We start from the raw sequence: 24132 nt of genomic DNA on the forward strand, positions 1-24132 counted from the left end.
CAAGAAGTGTGATGCATAATTAATTTCTTGCACATCATGAAACGGCACATATTTCACGAAAAAATTACTTTTTTTTCACGTGCAAATGCGAAATTTTACTCCTACGCTCGATTTTTTAGTTTTAACGGTTTTTCGCGCCTTTTTATGCACTTGTTCATCGGAAATGATGACACTTGTTCGATATTTCCTCCCCTATGCATTAAAATTCTACAAAACTGTATATCCGTTTTTTTTTCATGCTAAGGGTGACTCGTCTTCTTTTGTCCATAAGTTTTGTAACCGCCAACCACTTAACTTTAGCTCGATCACGAAATGCCAGCGGACAACAAGGCATATGGTTCACTCATAAATATTGCCTGTTAATTACGAGTCTGGCTTTTTCTGTCTATGATCGACTCGTAAACAAAAAAAAATAGAGAAAAGGGTCTTCGTACGAATAAAGACAGCACGAAAAGACAAGAAACAGGTGCCCCTATAATACAAAAAAAAAATTTTATTGATGATAATAATGCACGGAAATGTTTCTTTTCTTTATTTCTCTCCGCATTTTGTTACAAATTTTACGTTCCTTTCCTCGTTTTCGTGTAGATTGCGTCATTTTTCGTTCACCTGACTTTTTGTAGACTTTTTGTGAGTGTTTTTTAATGGATCGTTGTTCGTCTTTTTTTTATCGAAGAGTTTTATTTGTTTGTTTGTTTGAATTTAATTCGCCACGTAAAATGAAATTCATGTAAAAATTTAGATGAGGGTCGATTCCATGCGGAGTATCCGTTAAATGTTTTATGAGAAAATATGTTTTATTCAGTTTTGGCGAATGTTTTGAAATTTTATTTGAAATTTAGGTTAAGATCGATAATTTCAGGATTTTGCCATTAGAGGGCCCTTCGTTTAGATAAAATTGATTTTTACTATTTTTAAATAAAATCATATTTTTTTTTACAAAAATTAAAAAACTTTTTTTTAATTATTTTTAAAGTTAAAAAAATTTGCCGTAAGATAGCGCTTTTAAAAAATTTTGAGAACTAAAATTTCTCAAAAACTATCTCTCCTAAATAGTATTTCTAAATTTTATTGAATATTTTTACTCAATACTTTTATTATTAGAGGGCGTTTATTTAAAATATTTTTTAAAAATACATATTAAATTTTAAAAACCAAAAATAAGAATTTTAAAATTTCAAAAGGTAAAAAAAAATTGCCGTAAGATGGCGCTTTAAGAAAATTTGCGAAATAAGATTTCTGAAAAAATATTTCTTAATTTAATTGAAATTAAAGTTAAGATCGTTAACTACAGGATTTTGTCATTAGAGGGCGCTTTTAATAGATTTTTGTGATCTTTAATTCGAATTGCGATTAAAATTCAATTTTTACGAATTAATTACAAATTTTGACATAAGAGGGCGCTTCATATCAAATTTATGTATCTTAAAATTTTTTTAAATTATTTTTTTTTATTTAATAACTAAAATTTTTTTGTAATTTTTTAAGTTTTTAAATATTTTTCTAAAATACTTTAAAATTACTCAACAGATGGCGCTTTATTTTAACTTTTCTTAATTTTACTCGTAAATTAAAATTTTTTTTCTTATTTTTTTTTTAAACAAAAATTATTCAAAATCTTATTTTCTCATCAAAATTCCTCTTCATAAAATTTCATAACTCAATTTTTTGCTGTGTCGAAATTTAATTTGATAAGAATCTCAATACATAAATCCAATTTCCTCCTGATAGCTATACAAATTTTAAATCACACAAAAATTCCTCAATATTTTTTAAGCCAAAAAAAAACAGTAGTTGCTGAACGAGAACATTTAATGATAATAATCATCTTTAATTTAAAATATCTTATCTCGAAAAGTCTTGTAACTTGTTGTTGTTGTTTGTCGAATGAGCCATGTTGTCCATATATAATCAGTTTGATGATGCTCGTATTAATAATAATATTAATATAATGGAAAAACGTCTCCGCCGATGTGTATAATTTGCGAAGCCATTATTTTTTTAGTTTATTTTTTTCATATCAAAGTCTCATAAGGTACATATCGTAATTTGTCTGTGTCGCACAAAAGCAAAAAAATGGATAGAAGAGACATAATTAAACGCTTAAATGGATTTCTAGTCATCATCATTTACTCTTCTTGCCCCTCGGCGATGATTCTAAAGAACAGCGAAGAAGGGAGTATGTTAATTTGTCAAGAAGTGCTGTGTACGTGACAAAGTCATCGCATTCTTATCGTTTCGTATCACAGTGGCAATTTACAATAATTTGCAAAACAAAAAAGGAGAAAGAGAGAGATGAAAAAAAAACAAGCAGCTACTGGACCAATTTCGCGTCATCCGAGGACGAGAAACGAACAAAAAAAATATAATAAATAATAATCTACCATCAATATCTGTTAGTTACTGTTCTTTACCTTCTATTTCATTATTTTTATTATATTTATATACATTTAACACACCATATCAACATCCGTTCATATTTTCATGCAAAAACTCTTTTTTTCTTCGCGCAAGTACGAGAGAGGCGCAAGAATAACGACTAAGAAAATTGTTAATAATTACACATCTTGTTTTTAATTTATATTCAAGACATCCAGGCAAGACGACAAGAAGAAAGAAGAAGAAGCTGGAATGAAAATTTTTCGATCGCTATGGCTTCGACATAACAATTATCATTAAAATATGTATGAACGCCGTTCTTGTTGTTTGGTAACGTACATAATTTTTTTTTTTCGATTTTTTTTAATAATAATAATAATAACTTGGCAATCTGGACAGGAATCGAGAAACATGCGAAATTACAGTAGCTAGATATTTTACGATACTTTATTATCTTCTGTGTTTTCCATTTTTCATTCATAAATGATTCGATTTACGTTCGATCGATGCGAACAGGGATGGAATTTTTAAGGAATTGGGATCTTCATGATTTTTTTAATTTATTATTTTACTTTTTAAAAAATTTATTTTTTTATATATTTTTTTTTAATAATTTAATTTTTTTTTAAATTAAAATTTTATTTATTTTTAATTTTTTTATTTATTTTTATTTTTTTTTTTAATCAAAAATTTTTTTTTATAATTTTTTTTTAATTTTTTTATTTTTATTATTTTTTAGTTTTTTTATTTGTCAATTTGTCAGTAGAATTTTTAAAAATGTAAATTAAATTAAAATGAAAATTAAATTAATTTTTTTTCATTGTTTTTAATGAATTTTTTATTTTTTTAATTTTATTTTTGTAAAATTTTTATTTAAATTTGAAATGTTTAATTATAAAATAATTGATTTTAAATTTTTTTAAAGATTTCTATTAATTTTATTTTTTTTATATTTTAGGATTGATTGAATCAATTTATGAAAAAAAATGATCAAAAAATCAGTAAAAAAATTAAATCTTAGATTTTTCAACTTTGAGGTTTGAAATCTTCGAAATTGGGTAAGTATCAAAGGTTTTTTAAGCCTTAAAATTTTATTTTTCAGTTAATCCAAACCAAGCAAAAAATTTTAATTTTTTAAAGAACATTAAACATTAATTCAATAAAAAAAAAATTTAATTTAATTTACAAAAATATATTTAAAAAAAATAATAAAAATTAAATACTTAAAAAAAAATATATTTTGTTCGAAATGACAAAAAATTAAAAAAAAAAATCATCAGATTAATTTTTAACTTTGTTTTAAATATTTTTCATGACTCGAATAAACCTTTTTCAATAGAATTTAAAATTTTTTAATTTTTTTATAATAATTTTTTTTTTTAAATTTATTAAATTATAATTTTTAAAATTATTAAATAATTAAATATTTTTAATTTTACTTATTTTATTTTTTTTTTGTAAATTAAAAATCGCGAAGGTACGTCACTGCCTTTCAACGAAAAAAAATATTTTTTTTGGGACGTACAAAAATTAAACTGCAATCATTTTTTGTGCTCGCGCACATATTATGTACATTTCCTTTTCTTCTCTTTCCTTTTTCAACGTTCAAATTTAATAATAAATAATTTGAAACTCACAAACACATACGCGCCAAAGATAAGAAATAATTTATATTTGTACAAATGCGCGCAACAAAAAGATGTTCGGACCATATACGATGCACCGCGCACTACTTAATGATACAAATAAATGGAAAAATCCATGTGTGGAGTGAGTGTTTTCTGCACGAAGACAATCAAGACTGTAATTGACTTGCCATTTTATAATTATTGTTGTTGCGCTGCTTTACTTGCTTCTCTTACTTTATGAATGAAAATTTTCTGCAGTGTACGAGCGAGAAGTAATCAAAATAAGAACTATTATCTTTCAAATTATGTACAAAATCATTATTATCGGTTGCACTTGGTCTCATTTTATTGCGTTCGCTGCTGCTGTGTCGTGTTTTGAATGGAAATTCTTTTATAATTATATGCTTCTTCACCTTTCTCGTTCGTTCGCCATTTTCGCGCAACAGTAGCAACTTGGCAATAATTCATGTTACAATTTTACAATATTTTTAATACTTTTTAATTGATTACTTCCGTCGAAGAAAAATCCGTTTTTGCTTTTTTATTTTTTTTTTTTTCAATTACGCAACCAGAAAATTGCGCTTCGTTCTGAAATAAATCGAGAGAAAAGTCAAGGGAATGCAATAAAATATCATCAATCTGGAAATAAATTAAACCTTAATTACCATGCACTCTCGTGGCCTGCTTTTTTGCATTTAAATTCAATCCCGAGTCCATTCATGCATCACTTTTATTTTGTTAAAAAGAACACGAGATAATTTATAACACGCGCAACATTCATCATTACACCATTTGTTGCCTTCCTGCATGCCAACCTGCTTTGAATCTGAGGTCTTTTTATGAAGATTTCTTTTTTTTTTTTTTGCATAAAAAACGCGAAGAAAATTCCATTGAAATGAGGTCTTTTTGTGGTTAAGTGAAGTGCGCAACAAAAAACGGGAGGATTAGTCACAGTTACAGAAAAGAATAAAATTGAGTAAATTGAACTTCTTTCTTTGGTTGCCAACGAGAGATCATCAATATTGTAACTGTCTTGTTTTTATTGTCTCGTGGTTTGAGTTTTTTTTTTTGTGTTATTTTATTGAATATTGAAAAGTGGCAGAGAGAAAGATAAAAACCCTTTCAAGTTAATTTTTTATTGTCAATTTTATCCCTGAAGACTGAAAGTTAAGAATATTTAACTTATCACAAAATAAAAAAATTTTAAAAAATCTTCGTAATTTTATTTAAAGCGTTTTTATGATATTAAATTAAACTAAAATTTCATATTTAAAAAATTTAATTTTCTTTTTTAATTTTTTATTTAAGTTTGAAGAAATTATTTTAAAATTGATTTAAAAATAAAAATATTTTTTAAAAAAATATTAAAAAATAAAATAAAACTTTTAAATACAAAAAAAAATTTTTTTTAATTTTAATTTTTTTTATTTTTAAAACTAAAAATAATTTTTTGATAAAAAAAAAAAAAAAAAAAAAATTAAAACAAAAAAATTAAAGGAAATTTTAAATTAAAAATCATATAAAATAAAAATATTTTTTATTTATTTATTATTTGTTTAATTTATTGTATTTTTATTTTTTATTTTTATTAAATAAATATTTTTATTAAATAAATATTTTCATTTTTTTTAAATAATTTTTTTTTTATTTTATAAAAATAAAAATATTTTTTTTTAAAAAATAAAAATATTAAAAAAAAATTTAAATTAAAAAAAACTAAATTAAAAATTATTTTTAAGTTTAAAAATTAAAAAAAAAATAAAGTATGAATTTTAAATAAAAATTTATAAAATAATTTCTTCAAAATTAAAAAAAAATAATTTATTTATTTTATTTATTTAATTTTTTTTTTAATTTTCCACAGACAAAAAAACCCTCAAAATCAAATTTTCCTGTTTGCAATGCATTACAAAAGCGCATCGCCCAAGGATGAATTACATGATAAGACAACACACGTACATGCATTAACAAAACCAGTGGCCAACGACATGGCTCCTTGAAACGCTGCGCAATTTTTCATCATAATATCCAATATTTTAAAATCATAAAACACCAGACTTCATTAACGATAGTCATCAATAAAATCCGTCGTTCGCTGCTGTTGCTGCTCGCTATCAGTAAACAATGTTTCCACACAAGTAAATGGCAAGCGAAAAAAAAGAGGAGTGAACGGATAAATGAATCACTTCACATATTTATTGTTATTATTATTAATATAAAATGAAATTTGAATTAAAAAATTCCCTGCTTCTGCTTCTTCTTCTCATAACTTGCTCGTAACTTGCCTTCTAGCAAAATGTTCTGTACTTTAATGGAATTTTTTTTTTCATTTTTTTGCAGAGTAAAAAATTTCATTCATTCACATTTTTCATGTGTTCATATAACACACAAGATCAGATCCGATCAACTGACAGTAAAAAAAAAACGATGGAAAACAGGAAATTGCAACTTACCTGTATGCAAGAAGAGATGATTCTTCAAGTTTGTGTGTTTCGAGAATCCTCGGCTGCAAATGTGACATTTGAAAGGCCAACTACCGGAATGCACGTACATGTGAGATTTCAAGTCGCCGGGCGTTGGGAAGGATTTTGAGCAGAGACTGCATTTGTGGGGTTTTTCCTGAAATTAAAAACAAAAAAATATTTTATGAATGAATTTAATTTAAAAAAAAATAAATATAAAATAATTATTATTTAATTTATAAATAAATTAATTAAAATATTTTTCAAAAATAAAAAGAATTAAATTATTTATTTAAATTGAAAAAAAAATAAAAAAAAACTTTAAATAAAAAATAAATATAATTAATTAAATAAATTTAAATTTTTCTTTTAGTTTTTTAACTTTTTTTTCAAAATAATTTTTTTTTATTTTTTATTATTTATTTAAATTTGAAATAAAAAAATTTAAAAAAATAATTTTAATTAAAAAAGTTAAAAAGAAGAAAAATTTTAATTAATTTTTTTTTAAATTTAAACAAATGATTTTAAAAAAATCAGAAAAATTTATTTACGTTTATTTATTAATTTTTTTTTAATATAAATAAAATATTAATATTTTTTAATTTTAATAAAATTATTAATTATTTTAAAATATTTATTAATTTTAATATTATTTTTTTTAATTATATTTTTTTTGTTAAAAACACGTCATTTTTATTTAAAAAAATATTTCTTAAAAATTTGTCAACAGTCTAAAATTTCGTCAGTTTTTATCACATGCGATCGCTACATGCATATCAAGACCCAATTCCGACACAAAACTCAAATCACATTGATGACATTCAAATTTAGGCCAATTAAGACTCTCCAAATTTCTTCGTTGAATTGGATTGTAAACTCTTCCCTCATGTCGTTGTATTTTATGACGCCTAACAGCATTTTTTCTCGCAAATCTATTATCACACTCGTCACATTTTAGCTTAAATGGCTCGTCACTCCAAAATTTAATTCTCGTCGGAGTTTTTTCCTCATTTTTTGCTAAATCTATTTCAAAATCCTTTAATTCGATATCTGGTTCGGATCGCGATTTTTCCGAATTTTCTTCAGTTTCTGTTTCAGTATCAGAAATTTCCACAATTTCGGGTTCAGGATTCGAAATTTCTGAATTTTCCTCAATTTTTGGTTGATAAGGACGTCCTTCATGTTTTTGCCTTTTATGAAAATAAAGCGTTGATGTTTGAACGTAACTTTTTTCACATTCGTCGCATTTTAAACGAACATCCGAATTTTCCCATTTCACAATTTTCTCCTCGAGAGGCTTTTCGGGAGCGTATTCTCGTCCTCCATGATGATAACGTTTGTGCAAATACAGACCAAAAAGTTTTTCGTAAGTTTTTTCACACTCATCACACGGAATTCTTTCTTTTGTCATTGTTTATGTTTTGACTCTTATCAGCTGATTGACAGTTTTTCGTACAAAACAAACTTTATATACGCCGAAAAACGGATCAGAGGTCAAAATGTGACTCATCGAACAGAACTCGGTTCAGTTTCGTTTTTAAACGTGACGAGAACAAAAAAACGTTTAAAAAAATATTAATATATTAAAAATTTAAATTAATTTTTATACAAAAGCAATTCAGCATCGCATCAACAACATCATAACCAAAAAGCAATTTTCTTATAGTTACGCCCATATATTCTTACGAACCGTCTTTCAATATATTTTTTTTCGCCCATGTATTTTTTTTACTACATTACATTTCCTATTCTCGGCATAAATGAATATTTCACATGTTGAACGCAATTAAATAATTTTCTTCTTTACAGAAATCAACGACGCGTAGATTCCCACAGACCACTTTTATATATGTTGTAAATGTATATATTGTTATTATTCATGATTATTATTAAAAATCCTCGATGACTGACTTTACTCTCGTTTAAAAGTTAAATGAATAATTTTCGGTAATTATACTTTTTTTCGAATCTAGCTTCTAGCCATTTATTGTGTATTGTTTCTTCATAAATTGATACGGGAATTGTGTGGGAGATGATGATTAATTGTCTGGTCGAAAATTGGAAGTAATGTTTAATGCTGAAGTTTAAAGAAAGAAATAATTGATTTTTTTGTAAAATATATGTTTAAGTTTTGAATGAAATTTTATGTTTAAATTGTGATTTTGTGACTAAAATTAACATTTTTTTGATAATTTATTGTTAAAAATATTAAATTCGTATAAAAAAAGTAATAATGACTTAAAACATTAATTTTAAATTTATTAATGTTTGTTTGTACAAATTAAAAATATTTTATTCAACATATTTTTTTTATTTTTAAATTTTATTATTTTATTTTTTTTATTGTATTAAAATAATATTTATTCAAAATATTTTATTTTTTTAAAAATAATTTTTATGCCATTTTTTCATTAATTTTTAAACATTCAAAAATAAGCAAAAATTATTATTTATTGATAAAATACAAAACTTTACATTTTTTATTCTAAAATTATATGAATTAAATTTAAAAAAATATTTTTATAAAAAAAATTAGTTATACATTAAACATAATTAAAATTCAGAAAATTATATTATTTAATATTTTAATGATTTTTTTTTTATTTTTGAATGTTTTAAAATTAATAAACAATTGCATAAAAATTATTTTAAAAAAACAACAAAATATTTTAAATAAATATTATTTTAAAATAAAAAAAAAATAATAAAAATTTAAAAAAAAATATATGTTGAATAAAATATTTTTAATTTGTACAAATAAACATTAATAAATTTAAAATTAATGTTTTAAGTTAATTTTAAAAAATATTATTATTTTTTATACAAATTTTTATTTTTATAATAAAGTTAAAAATAAAATATTTTATATAAATATTAATATTATAATTAATAATAATATATAAAATAAAATATTATATAAAAAAAATATAACTTAATATAAACATAAACATTTAAAAAAAAATTCAAATATAAAAATTTGTACATTTTTCTCACAAAACAGCAAAATAATTATGTTTAACGTATTTTCGAACAAACATATATATTTTCGTAAACACATTATTTAAATAAAAGGTTAAGCTAAATGGTAAGGCACCATCTTGCAAATGACTAACCAAACATATATCGTGATGAATTGTTTCCGTGTGTGGTTAAGGATTTGAGCAGCAACTTTTTAAACAAATTGTTGCAAAATATCCACAGAGTTCATCTGTTGAATAAAAATGACCATAATGACCATGAGAACATCTGACACTTGTTTCTGATCTCGAAATTGAAAGTAATTACGTGAGAAAAAAAAACAAGAAGAAGCTTAGAGCATTTATGGCAATTTTTCAGCAAAGAAGACACTTAATTAATACATGAATTTAATTCCCCTGTGAGATTATTAAATAAATAAAATAAATATTTAAATCCATTTAACATTGAATTTAATTTTTTTTTTATTCGAATATAAATGAATGAAGATGCTCGTTATTTATTTTAAATTGGAAAAAATGTTTTCCGTCAGTGTAATGTCTTCTTTATGCATTCATAAATGTTGTGCAGCAACGCGACACGATACAACTGAGAAGAAGAAGAGATTATTATATTATTATCCATAACTTATTATCTGCGACACAATCTAATGGTCATCATTTTTCCATTCAATTAAATATATCGGAGAAGAATTTTATTGCTTTAATTGATAATTATTTACTCTTGATTTTTTGTGTTTGTGTCTGTCGTCTTGTTTTACGTTAGGAAGGAACGTTTTTGAGGTTAAAACTTGTATTTTTATGCTTTAAACTTAACAAATTTTAATGAAAATTATTTTAAAATGTGCATTGGGATTTTTTTAATTTTTTATAAAATTTTATTCCCAATGCAAATTTTAATAATATTTTTAAAAGAAAAATTTTAAAATAATTATAAAAATTATAAAAATGTGCATCGGGAATTTTATTTTTTAAAAATTTCAAAAACCCAATGCAAATTTTGATAATTTTTTTAAAAGAAAAATTTTAAAATTTTTAAAATAATTTAAAAAATGTGCATTGGGATTTGAAATTTTAGTACAATTTTTTAGTTTTATAAAATTCCCAATGCACATTTGAATATATTTTTAAAAAATATTTGAAGAAATACATTCAAATTTTGCATTGGGATTTAAAAATTATTCAAAAACTCAAAATCCCAATGCACATTTTGATAATTTTTAAAAGATTTTAAAATTTTTGTTTCAAAAATGACCATCAAATTTGCATTGTGAACAAAATTTAATATTTTTTTTAAATATTTGCAGAAATCTATTCAAAATGTGCATTGGGAAAAATATTTTAAAAATAAAATAAATAATCCCAATGCACATTTTAATGATTTTCATTAAAAATTTTTAAGTTCATGTTACAAAATTACACGTTCGACCTATAAAATTAAATAAAGTTCTCACAACATTCAATCTTGATAAATAAAAACTGTCGCTACAATTTTTCTTTTTGCTTCACTTGTTATTATTTATCATTATATTATGATTATTATATATTTTATTTTAATTTTAATTTCATGTTGAACAAGAAGAACGTATCAGCATGCCATTAGATGACGACGCAGCGATGAAGAAGATGTGTGATCGGGAGACAAACTGTAGGAAATGTCAATAAGTGCAATCAAGCAAAAGTTTTCTATCTTTATTTTTTTTTCTTCTTTCTTTCATCGCGGGCATTCTATGTGTTACGTGTGAGTTCCCGTCGTTGTCGTTCCAGATCCAGAAAACGAGTTTACCTGTTCGTTTACATGGGAGAATTCATTCATTCATAAATTTATAACTTTTTTTCTCGTATTCATTCAAATCTGAGTTGATAAGAAACTCTCTTCTGCTCGTCTTTGGTGGCGTCAATTTTCACAATTTTTTCTTTTCCTTTCGTACTTGCGGCAATAAATCTATCTGGCGTGACACAAAATCTGATAGTGTGCGACATTACAGTAAAGTACCAACATTAAAAATCGTCGATTTATGTCTTTTTTCCACTAAACTACGTCCTTATCGGATATCGATATCAATTTCTTCGCCATATTTTTTTGTACAGGTGCGCATTTATTTTTATTTTTTTTTTATGTGAAAGAGATCCGGATCTCGAGACTCATTACTTTGTTCGTAATAAACTTGAAGTTAAAGTGTTAAGCTGGTTCTTCTTATCGCATTCGACTTTAAACGAGATTTTTTTTGTGGAATAATTTTCTTGTGTTTAATATTAAATGCATTGATAGAAAAAATTAAATAAAAAATATAATATTGTAAAATTAACTTTAGCGCTTTTTTTGTTTTTACCTATTTTAAAAATCTTCAAAATAATTTAATTAATAAATAATTTTAAATAATAATGTTAATTAAAATAATTTAAGTTTAAAAATTTTATTATAAAATAATTTATTTAATAATTAATTCATTAATTATTATTTAATTTTATTTAAAAAAAAATAATAATAAATTTAATATTTTTTTAAATTAAATATTTATATTAAAATTCTGAAAATTAAAATTTCATAAAAAAATTATTTAAATAATAAATTAAAAATTATAATTTTTTTAAAACAAAAAGTGAGTATTTTAAAAGAATATTAAAATTAATTTTGAAAAATTATTAAAAAAATATTTTTTAAATTAATTAAAACATTGTTAAAAAATTAAATTAATATTTTTTTAAAAATAGAATTGAATAATAATTAATTTATGAATTAATTTATTTTAATAATTAAATAAATTATTTTATAAAAAAATTTACGATTTTTATAAATTATTAATTATTTTTATAAAAAATTAAAAATTTAATTTATTATTTTTTTTAAATAAAATTAAATTATAATAATTTTTCTTTTAATTTTTAATTAATTTTCAAAAATTAAAAAAATTGAAGCTAATTTTTTCTTTTAAATGAAAACAGACAGACTTCAAAAAAATTTTAAATAAATTAAAACGCAGTAAAAAAACATTCTCGATCTCATAAAGTGCTTACTCGTGCGCTATTCTAAAGCACTAAACGTTATAAATTTCCGTATTTTATCGATTTCTCCGTTGTCAGAGTCCCGACTCGCGACTTCAATTGTATGCAAATCGTATCTGCGTTGAAATATCCATTATAAAACTGATATTTTATTGATTCCGATACCAAAGTTTCACTTGTTCGAACATATTTTTCAATTATTTTCAATAAAAATCTGTGACTGAAGGGTTCGTCGCTGCGCGTTGAAGTCTTTTGTGCGCAAATTATCGCTAAATGGGACTCGTAGATGACACGCACTCAACTATATCGACCCGTTTTTTCTGCATAATTTTCTTGTTACTTCAAGCAACTTCCTTTTCAAAGTTCATTTTTCTCGGTAAAATCGTCATTTTATTTTTTTTTTCACACGGTTTATGTCTTCGTCGTCTTTAATTCATCCTCCAATCACATATGAGCTAAAATTTTAAGTGGTCGTGGGATTTCACGGTAGGCTGATGCTGACCAAACACTATTGTTTCGACAATTTTTTGGAGAGACGCGTTATGGCAAATTTATTTTAATTTACGGGGCAATAGTCGAAAAGTTGGAAGATGACGCGAACCTTGTTGTTGAAGGTCGTACGTTACAATTTCTTTGTTTTTTTCTTCTTCTTTATAATTTTTTTTCGTGTAACTCGCACCTGTTACGACTTTTTTATCGTAAATTCTTCGATTCTCTGTTATTAAAAAGATCGTGGATAGAACACATGACTCACAAAACGGTAAATTTTCAACATTTTTTTTATACAAAAAAGGGTTCTTTTCCCCTTTTATTTATTTTTTTGAGTCAAATTCTTAACATGTGATGTCTGAAAATAATTAATTATTATAAAAAAAAATTTTTTTTTCATTCATCGTCACGTTTTTTATAGAAAAAATCGAAAAAAATGAGGAAAGAGGTTCAGTAGCTTAATCAAACATCATCAATCATCATCTCCGTAGCTCAATAGATGAAAAAATATCAAATTCTTGGCAATTTGTACTTTACTTTATTTGTAATAATTGTACGAAAAACAAAGCAAGCCGCTACCTAACAAAAAACAACTGCTCTTAATCACCTCAATTAGTATGAAAAATATCAATCAGATCATTATTATCTCATTATTCTCCGCTTCGAACGACGACGAACGAAGGAGACGACGACAGTAATTCACGATTCTCAGGCATTTTTGCAGGTATCGTCGCGAAAGAACATTTTTCCGCTCCATCTGATCGTTTGCACTGATATTTGCACGTTCCATGTGCTTTAAGAAAAAAAACACGAAAAAAAGTGTAGCTTTGTGTGTCGATGCGTTACAATGTTGAAAAATGCGAAAAATTTGTTTCGGTCTCTTTTGAGATGAGATGTCGTCGCGTAACCGTTTTGCTCTTTGCTGCGTCAGAATTAATAACAATAATGATCAGATCATACTTAATAATTGTTGTTAGTCGTTATGTTCTCTGTGAACATTGAGAGAAATTAATAAATAAAAATTTATGGAGAGTGAGAGAATTTATATAAAATTTTTAATGATGTTTTTGAGGAATTTAATGGAAATTTTTAGAAGTTTATATTTGACAAGTTACTTTTTTGTCAAAATAATAACAAAAAATTTAAAAAAAAATATAAAAAAAATTTTAAAATTAAAAAATTTAAAAGAAAAGTCAATTTTAAAAAAATTTTTAAATATTTAGAAAAAAAAAAATTTTTTTTTAAATTTTTTAAAAAATAATTTTTATTTTTAAAAATTTTTTTTTTTTTTTTTAAATTTAAAAAAAAATTTATTTTTTTTTTCGTTTTAAACAAATAATTTTTTGGAGAAATTTATTATAAAAAATTAATATTTAATTAAATTAAATTTAAAAAAAATAAATATTAATTCGGTAAAACTGAATTAAATTGAATAAGTTCAATTAAATTAAAGTTAAAAAAAATATTAAAAATTATTTTTTTTTTTATAAATTTTAAAAAAAAAAAAATTTAATAAAAAATTAATTTTTTAAAAAATTATTGAAAATAATTTATTTTAAATTAAAATTAAAAAATTTTTTTTTTTAAATTTTAAAAAAATATTTTTGAAAAAAAGACGTTTTATTTATTTAAATTTTTTAAAATAAAATAAAAATATTTTTTTAATTTAATTTTTTTTTTTTTAACTTGTCAATTTTAAAGAAAAATTATTATTTTATTTATTTTTTTTTTCAATTTTCCATAACTTTCCTCATTAACAAAACATTCTCCTTTTTCAAATAAAATAAAAAAAAATTAAATTCCTTTCACGTTTGATGACTCGTTGTATCATCATCATCAGGCCAATCACTTTATATATTTGCACCAAAACAAAATTAAGTTTCTTCACAAATGACATCGATTTACTTAAAACCAAAAAAAAAGTTAATTTTGTCTTAATTTTTTTACACATTAATAAATTCTTTTGGATTTAATTTCTTTTCTCCTTTCCATTTTGTTCTGATGTCTTTTGCGCCGCATCTCGCACCTCGTTTGTGCTTTTGACGTAGGACGTTAATTAACAAAAAAAAAAGTTTAACTGTTTTATTATTATTATGATTATTATTATTAAAACATTTACTTTGACGTTTACTTGATTTCTTTTTTTTTTCCTTCTTTCTTTCATGCAAAAGTAAATATTTAATAAAGAAATAAGTGCATTTTTTTCTCGTCCGCGGATTTTGTAATTATTATCGAGTGTATAATAAAATAATGCCATTAAAGTAATCATAAGAAGTGTAAAAAAGAAATTCCTACCTTGATGTGTGTCATTCGATGATAATAGAGATTGGAGCTGGCGGTGAATCGTTTGCCACAGACTTGACATTGATGGGGTTTTTCGCCTAATTAAATAAATTTTAATTAAAATAATTAATTATTATTAATAAATTTTAATTTAATTAATTTTTATTATTTTAATTAATTTAATTTTAAATGATAAATAATTTTTTTATTAAAAATATCAATTTAAAATAAAAAAAAATAAATTAAATTAATTAACTTAAACAATTTAAAAATTGATTTTTTTATTTAATTTATTTTTTTTAATATTTAAATTTTAAATATTTTCTTTAATTTCATAAAAAAAAATAAAAATATGAACAAAACTTACCGCTATGGATCCTCCGATGGGTATTCAAACTGCTTGAAGTACTGAATCCTTTTCCGCAAACCGTACAAACGTGAGGCTTTTCACCTATTTTCATTAAAATTTTTAATTAAATCTTCATTTTCAGACAAATTTCAACAAAAATTCTTACCTGTGTGTGTTCTCATGTGACGTTTCAACAAACTCGGGCGATCGAATGCCTTTCCACAAACTTCGCAGGGCAACATTGCTCTTTCGCCACGTGTTGGTCTCGCCTTCGGGGATGATTTTGGTAAAGAAATTGTCGTATCCATCAAGTCTCCGGTACTGCTTCCGCCCGATGAGTGCAAAGAATCACCCGAAATTGATTTGTGTTCGTCTTCGCCGCTCGACGGAGGAGAAATCGGCAACATTATGCGTGACAAGAGGGACATCGAGAGATCAAGAGGAGAGTCTAAAATTAAAATTTAAGGAAAAAAATTAGAATTTAAATTTTTATTAAATTATAAAATTAAATTAAATTTCAAAAATTTTTTTTAATTAGTTTAACTTAATAATTTATTTATTTTTTAATTAATTTAATTAAGAAAAAAATATTTTTTCTGACTTTCTTATTTATTTTTAATTTTTTTAAAATTGTATTGAATTCAAACTTTTTTTTTTTTTTTTAAAAAAATTAAATTTTTTTTAATCAAAAAAAATTTTTTAAAAATCTAAATTTTTCATAAAAATATTTTGAAATAAAATTTAAAATATTTCAAGATTTAATTTAATTTTAATTTTAATTTATTATAATTTTTTTTATATAATTTTAAATTTAAAAATAAAAAAAAGATATTTTTCAATTAAGAAAATCATTCTTTAAAAATATTTTTTTATTGAATAAATTTTATTTATTTTTTTTATTTTCCAAAGAAAAACTTACCTTCAAGAATTGAATCCATAGTTTGTCGATAAAGAGTATTGCGCATGCGCACAAAGAACAATTCCTCCGGTCTTTCGGGCAAATAATACACGATCAACTCCTGATGCGGCATAATTGGCTTCACAACTTCGTACACAGGCTCTCCCTTGATTTTCGTACAAACCAAATTCACTTGTGGCCCGTACGTGTCGGAGACTTTTAAGAAACGCACCCAATTACAGTGTCGCACTTTGCGCCCATTTGTGTAGGAAATTTCGTCATAAAGCCCAAAACGGTAACGAACCTAAAAAGAGAAAAAAAAAAGTTTTTAAAAAAATTCTTTTAATAAAACCGCGCGATTCAATAGGCCTTTGTTATCATTCATCATTAATAAATAATTCAGTAATAATTTGAACAGTGAACCATATTGAGACTATAACCCCTTCTTCGTCTCGTTTTTCTTCCTCCTTTCAAAAAAAAAATTACAATGATACAAAAAATATCCATTGTTGGTCCATTGTTGCTTTTTTCGTACAAAGACAAAACAAAAAATAATAAAATTGATAAAAAAAACACGAAAATAATTGATTTCAGTAGCAGCACACTCATCGTCTGGTCATCTTTTTTTTCATACAGACGAGAAAAAAAATGAGAAAAGAAGATAAATGTCTTTTTCGAGATAACACACTGCGCTCAGTTCAATAATTTGCCCTGAATTGAACCGAACCGCACGATATCGGTCAACGTTCAGCTCTTCTTGATGCATTCCTTTTGTATTTTTTTTTATTTTTTCATCAACGAACAAAAAAAAATCTTTATGTGATGATGGAATGTTTGTTCGACGACGAACAATATGAAATTTTATGATGATCCCGGTAATAAAACATTAAAAAAATACAAGGTTCTCCAAATAAAATGATTGATTTATGTGGAATTGGAATTTTTATCGGTAAATCTCGTGAAGATTTTTGTATCGTTCGTTTGGTTTGGTCCTTTGGGAGAGAGAAGGGAGAATTTTTTGCAACCTGTTTTATGATTTTTTGTGGATTGCAGAAATTAAAAGTTTTAATTTTTTGAAAAAATTGCGAAAATTTTAATTTTTTTAACTTTTAAATTATATTTTCATTAATTAAAAAATAATTTAATTTTTTTTTATAATTTTTAATTTAAAAAAAAATTAATTTAATTTTTTTATTAATATTTATTTTTTTAATAAAAAAAATATTTGATAAAGATTTGAAGCTAAACAACAATTTTTTTTAAATCTATTTATTTTTTTTATAATTAATAATTTTTATTTTTTTTTTTTTAAATTTATAAAAATATTTTTTTAATAATTTCTATTTTAAAATTAAAAGTATTTAAATTTTTTAAAAAATAAAAAATATTTTATAATTTTAAAAGTTTGAAAATAATTTAAAAATTATGTTTTTAAATTTAAAATAATTTTTGAAAAATATTTTTAAATATTTTAATTATTTTTCTTAAATTTTTATATTTTTTTTATCAAAATTTTAATTTTAATAAAAAAAATAAATTTAAAAATATTAAAAATTTCGTTAAATATTTTAAAACATCTGCAAACCACAAAATCTCGACAATCTCTCATTTTATGTTTATTATTTGTGTTATCTACATAAATTTGATATGTATCTTTCACCTCTTTTCTCTTCTCTTTAAAATATTTATTTACAACACATCACATATCGCTATTCGTTCATGCCCAAAAAAAAACAAAAAAAATGTACAACATGTGAATTATTATTAGAGTTTCGCCATTAGCAAACATTTTTGCCTCGAATTTATTTCAATGAGACACGCATGCAAAGATTTTCAATAAAATGAATGACTGCCAGACTTTTTTTCCTTCTTTTTTTTCATTTTTATATTATTTATGTATTTATCGCACAGAGACTTAGGCGATGCGATGTAATTTCATGTGTAATAAGGTTGTTGACATATTATGCACTGTGTGGGTCGACCGGTTTTTGTATTTTCGGTGCTTCATATGATATTTGCACAATGAGTGTTGTTGCTTCTGGAAATTGATCAAAAAATACAAAAAAAAAATCTGATCAAGATTAAAAATGAAAAAAAAAAATAAATTGAGACTAATAACATTTCAGAAGAATTCTCGCCACACGAAACATAAAAAAAAATGTGTAATAAATGGATTTGAGGATCAAATTCTCGGGAATCAATTAGCAGCAACAAAATTTTTATTTTATTAGTTGTCGATTTATTTGTTTTTTTTTTGTGTTTTAATTTTTATTAATTGATGAAATTTTATGTTCAAGAAGAGACACACGGAGAGAAACCATAAAGATCGTTATCTGACATTTTTTTTTTGTTAACGATGACGAGCAATTGAGTTATTTCCATTGAATGCAAATGAAGCAGTTGTCATCGGAGATTCCAATATTATCTCAGGGGACTTCATTAGTGCGCGACATTTGACACGATCAGTGCATATTTTGAAGGAAAAGTGAAAAAAAAATCGATTTGCAAATATCTGTTCGAAAGAATTTAAAAAAAAAATAAAATTTATAATTTTTTTTCTTATTTTCTATTAAAATTTAAAAATTAATTTATTTGAAAATATTTTAAAATTTTAATAAAAATTTCATAAACGTCAATTCAAAAAAGAATCGTTAAAAATTTTAAAATCACTTTTCAATTGTTTCAAAAATATTAAAAAAAATTAAAAATTATTTAAAATGAAAAAAAAATTAATTAAAAATTTGAAAATATTAAAATTTTTAAATTTTAGTTCTCTTAAAAATAATAAAAAATTAAAATAAAAATTAATTAATTAAAAAATTTAAAAATTTAATTTAATTCAATTAATTATAAAATAACCGTTAAAAATTTGAAAATATTTTTTAAATATGAATTTGAAACTAATTAATTTTTAATTCTCTTAAAAATAATAAAATAACTTTAAAATAAAAAAAAAATAAATTTTATAATATTTAAATATTTTTTAATTAAAAATTTAAATTTATTTAATTTTATTCAATTTAATTTTTTTTAAAAATTAAAATTTTAAAATAATTTTTTTTAAAGTTATAAAGATTCAAGTTAAATATCTTAAAAAAAACGTTCTGGGTAACAATTTCTTGCACTTGTACGAACTCACTCGAGATCAAATTATTTCGAATTATCTTCGCATAAAAGTTGACCAAGATTACTTTTTTTTGTTCGCAGCTCAAATTTCAATGTCTTCAAGCTTATCGCTTGTCTTCTTTTATTCAAAAGTAATAAACATTAAATTTACTGTGGTTTTATGAACTTGGATGTGCATGAAAAATAATCAAACTTGTCTTTTGTGGCAAAAAAATAAAAAAAAATAAAAGTAAACCACAAAAAAGTGCCATAAGCTACCGAAAAAAATGAATATATTCTTCTTGTTTGTTCTTTTGTTATTTTTTTTCAGCGTCGAAATACGAAATAAACCGCAAAACAGAGAATAATACACCTGATGATGTTCAATTTTTGCCTTTTTATTACCAACTCGTGTATTATCCGTGATTAAGTATGATCATCATCATCATTATGATTATCTTGGATGTTCTCTTTTTTAGACGAAGCCACAAAGTAACGAACTTCGAACAACTTCGCTGAAAAAACATGAAATTAAATGCCATGTCGCTCGTTCTTGGAAGACAAGCCACGAACATGACTGCGAAAGAACAAGCAAAAAAAAATGATCATAAAGCACCTTAACTCATGAAACACGAGAAAAGTTATAAAAACGAGGAAATGAGTGTAATCACGCGCATTGCCAACTAATAACAACAAAAATTGTAATAAAACTACAAAATGCTCGTGCACGAGACGAGACAAGAGGTCAGTAATTGTTTAACACGCGCGACAAGTGCTTTCACGGTGCTTTACCGAAACATCCAAGGGGAATAGGTTACGGTCAGTAAGTCACACGACGCTCGGTGAAATATGAAGGTGTTGATGCAACGTTGCGTAACTCCCTCCGCCCTGACGATCATAAAGTTCACGCAGGTGAGTTATGCTCTTTTTTTATGTTTCTTCAATTTCACGGCTTGTTAGACAATTAACCATTGTCACTCGCTGGTCGGAACATAATAACATCATTAGCAACATGAAAAAAGGGGAAGAATCGGGTTTTATGGTTCTTGCACAGATTTTTAAATGTTTAACAAATATGGGCTCAGTGATCGTGACGTATGCGTTTCAGAACCAACGAACCATCTAATGGGCTTAAGTATACATGTTAATTATCAATTTCATTTAAAAATGTTTAATCAGAACATGTCATCTTGTCAGTTTATGATTTTTTGTTTAATATATGATTTATTAGGTTGATACAAATTTTTATTTCCTACTTAAGATTTTATTTTTTTTTTATTTTAATTTATAATTTTTTTTATTAATATTTTTATTTAATTTTTTAAAAATTTTATTAAATTATTTTTTAAATTAATTTAATTTAAAAATTTTTTAATTTAATTTTAATTTTTTTTTATTTTTTTTTATATTTATATAAAATTATTTTTTTCAAATAAAATTTTAATTAATAAATTCAATAGAAAAAAAAATTTTTTTTTCTTATATCAAGCTATTTTTATCAAGATTTTTTTTATAAAATAAGTTTTTTTATATTTTAAAATGTTGATAAATATATTTTTTAATTATTGTAAAATTTATAATTTTTTACTTTAAATTTTTATAAAATTTATTTATTTTTTTATGTTTTCAAATTTATAATTTTTATATATTTTTTTCAAAATTAATTTAAAATTTATAATAATATAAAATATTTTTTTTTTAATTTTCAAAAAAATCAATGATTTTTTTTATGAAAAATTATTTTCAATTATTTTTTTATAATAAACATTATTTTTTTTTTTATATAAATTAATTTTTGAACAAATTTTTTTTTATTAATATTAAATAAAATATTTTTGATAAATTTTTAAAATAAATGTACAACAATGGTCAATATTTTAATATAAATTGCATAAAAAATAACATTACTAATTTTAAGTTTTAATTATATAATATTTTTAAAATAATAATTAAAATATTATCAATTTATCGTGTAAAATACATATTATATAATTAAAACTTAAAATTAATAATTAGATTTTATATACAATTATATAAAAATTAAAAATATTTTTTATTTTATTTAAATTTTATTCAATTAATCCAAACCAAGCAATATCGAATTTTTTTTAAAACTTGTAACAGCCTAAAAATTTTTTTTATTAAATTTCAATATCAAATATTAAAAAAATGGATGAGTACATTATTGGCATTTGATTTGATGTTTATAACATTAATCGACATTTATACATATTGAAACTCGAAAAAAAAATACCACACATTTTTTTCTTTTTCTTAACATGATTGACAGTTTCCTCTTCGCGTGTATATAATGTTGTATACCAAATCGAAAATGATGTATCTGACAATAATGTTTTAAAATATTTTCTTTTATTTTGATCCTAATCTGACTCATTTGGACTCTCTTATGTGTGTGTTCGGTTGTTAATTGCCTATGTTATTTGACTTTTAGATTTTTTTTTAATAAAAAAATATTTTTTTATACCTAAATGTCTATAATAAACATGCCTTTATCAGTCACATTAACACCAACAACTGAACAAAAAAAAAACAAGAGAACATGCAAATTACTGCAGCAATATTATTATTACCAGAAATGGCATGCAAGTGTCTTTTAATTGGCTTTATCACGTCGTATACGTGCTCATTATGCATCTACTAATATATAATGTAATGATAATAGAATGTAATTAACAATGTTCGTAAAAGTGTGTAAATGTGTATTAATCCGCCCACGCATAAATAAGTGACATTTTGTCATTCCATACATTAAAGGCAGGATTTTTTTTATTGTTTTTACATTCATTTAATATTATTATTGTTGTATAATGTTTAATTTAATATTATAGGTAACAGTGGAAAATTGAATGATTTATCACTTGCTGTGATTTAAATTTATTCTATATATGTTGTTCATTGTTGCTTGCTCGCGTACTTGTCGTCGTTACATAAGTTTTGTCGGGACATGAACGCGAAATAAAACGGCATGGCACGAAAAAAAATTTTTTTTTATTGAATTAATTTTATATAAAGTTATATTTATTATTATTATATTTTATTTTTTTTTATAAATAAATATTAAACATATATGTTGAGTAAAGTAAAGAAATTCGTAATTTTTTTATTATTACCTTATAAGACGTGCAGAAAAAAAATGTAACAGTAAACAAGCAATAAAGCAATAGATTGATTTTTTATTGTGTTATTATTATTATTATTGCGATTGGTCGAGTGTTCGCAAGTTATATGTTATATATGTAAAAACAATGACAAATCAATATTTCTAATCTATAAATATACTTCACTTCATGTTCATGCAATTTTATAACAAAATACAACAAAAAATTGAATCAAGTGTGGTTTCGTATATATTATTATAAAAAAAGATATGAATTTATATATGTTAATGTTTATAAAAAAGTAATAATATTTTTTTTTATACAAAATATATTTTTTTAATATTTATGAATAAAAACAAGTAGTTTATAATAATTTTTTCACAAGAATTCGATTATTATTTAAAATAATAATTTTTTTTAAACAAAATATTTTTTTTTAATTTTTAAAAATATTTTAATATTAATTTTTTCATTAGAATTCGATTGTCATTTAAAATAATATTTTTTTATACAAAATATTTTTTTTTACAAGAATTCGATTATTATTTAAAAAAAAATATTTTTTTATACAAAATATATTTTTTTAATTTTAAAAAATAAAAAAAAATATTTTAATATTAATTTTTTCACCAGAATTCGATTATTATTTAAAATAATTTTTTCATTAGAATTCGATTATTATTTAAAATAATATTTTTTTTTATACAAAATATTTTTTTTTAATTTTTAAAAATAAAAAAAATATTTTAATATTAATTTTTTTCACAAGAATTCGATTATTATTTAAAATAATATTTTTTTGACAAATTATATAAATTATACCAACATATATAATACAAGAAAAAAATATTAAAGAATTCTAAATATCCAACTAATGGCGCCTCGTCCTCAAAAAAATAATAGCTTGAAAAATGATACACCATTAAAAACAGTCTGACACAATTTAGAATCGATAAATAAAGTAAACACAAAAAAAAATACAAAAAGAGAATTAAATAGAAATATTTCATAATAGATAGATAACATATATATTTCTTATGATTATCATTATTATTATTAACATTATATATATTTTTTATATCGGATTATAGCGACTGTATCAATTTTTGATCTGGATATCAATAATAACACAAAAAATAACAACAGGTAAGGTGCATGCACAAAAAAATACGACAAGAATGTTGCAGGTGCTTTTTTCGTGCACCCATATTATTTTTATTTTTATTATAGTTCACATGTTCTTTCTATATATGTTGTTGAGTAGAGAAAAAAGGTAAAACTATAAAAGGTAAAGTAACGAAGGTCGACTGAGGACAAAATTGGGAACAAAGAATTCCCGTTAGAATAAGATGATTAAATGACTTTCCAATTTTTTTTTTTAAACAAATAATAATGTTTTTAGTTATAATTAAGCCATCATCTTATTTTCTCTCAACATG

General features: G+C 22.9%; 1 protein-coding gene across 1 annotated transcript in view; it reads right to left on the reverse strand.

Annotated features, from left to right (window-relative positions):
• The window catches only part of LOC134831947 (zinc finger protein 227-like), a 49967-nt gene that overhangs the window by 5566 nt on the left and 20269 nt on the right, over positions 1-24132 (reverse strand). The window contains exons 2-6 of the mRNA XM_063845791.1: positions 16491-16773; positions 15738-16019; positions 15590-15673; positions 15235-15320; positions 6461-6626 (exon numbers count right to left, since the gene is read on the reverse strand). Coding sequence (XP_063701861.1) covers positions 6461-6626; positions 15235-15320; positions 15590-15673; positions 15738-16019; positions 16491-16773 — 901 coding nt within the window. The remainder of the gene's footprint in view (positions 1-6460; positions 6627-15234; positions 15321-15589; positions 15674-15737; positions 16020-16490; positions 16774-24132) is intronic.

The sequence above is a fragment of the Culicoides brevitarsis genome, chromosome 2, assembly GCF_036172545.1.
Source record: "Culicoides brevitarsis isolate CSIRO-B50_1 chromosome 2, AGI_CSIRO_Cbre_v1, whole genome shotgun sequence".
NCBI lineage: Eukaryota > Metazoa > Arthropoda > Insecta > Diptera > Ceratopogonidae > Culicoides > Culicoides brevitarsis.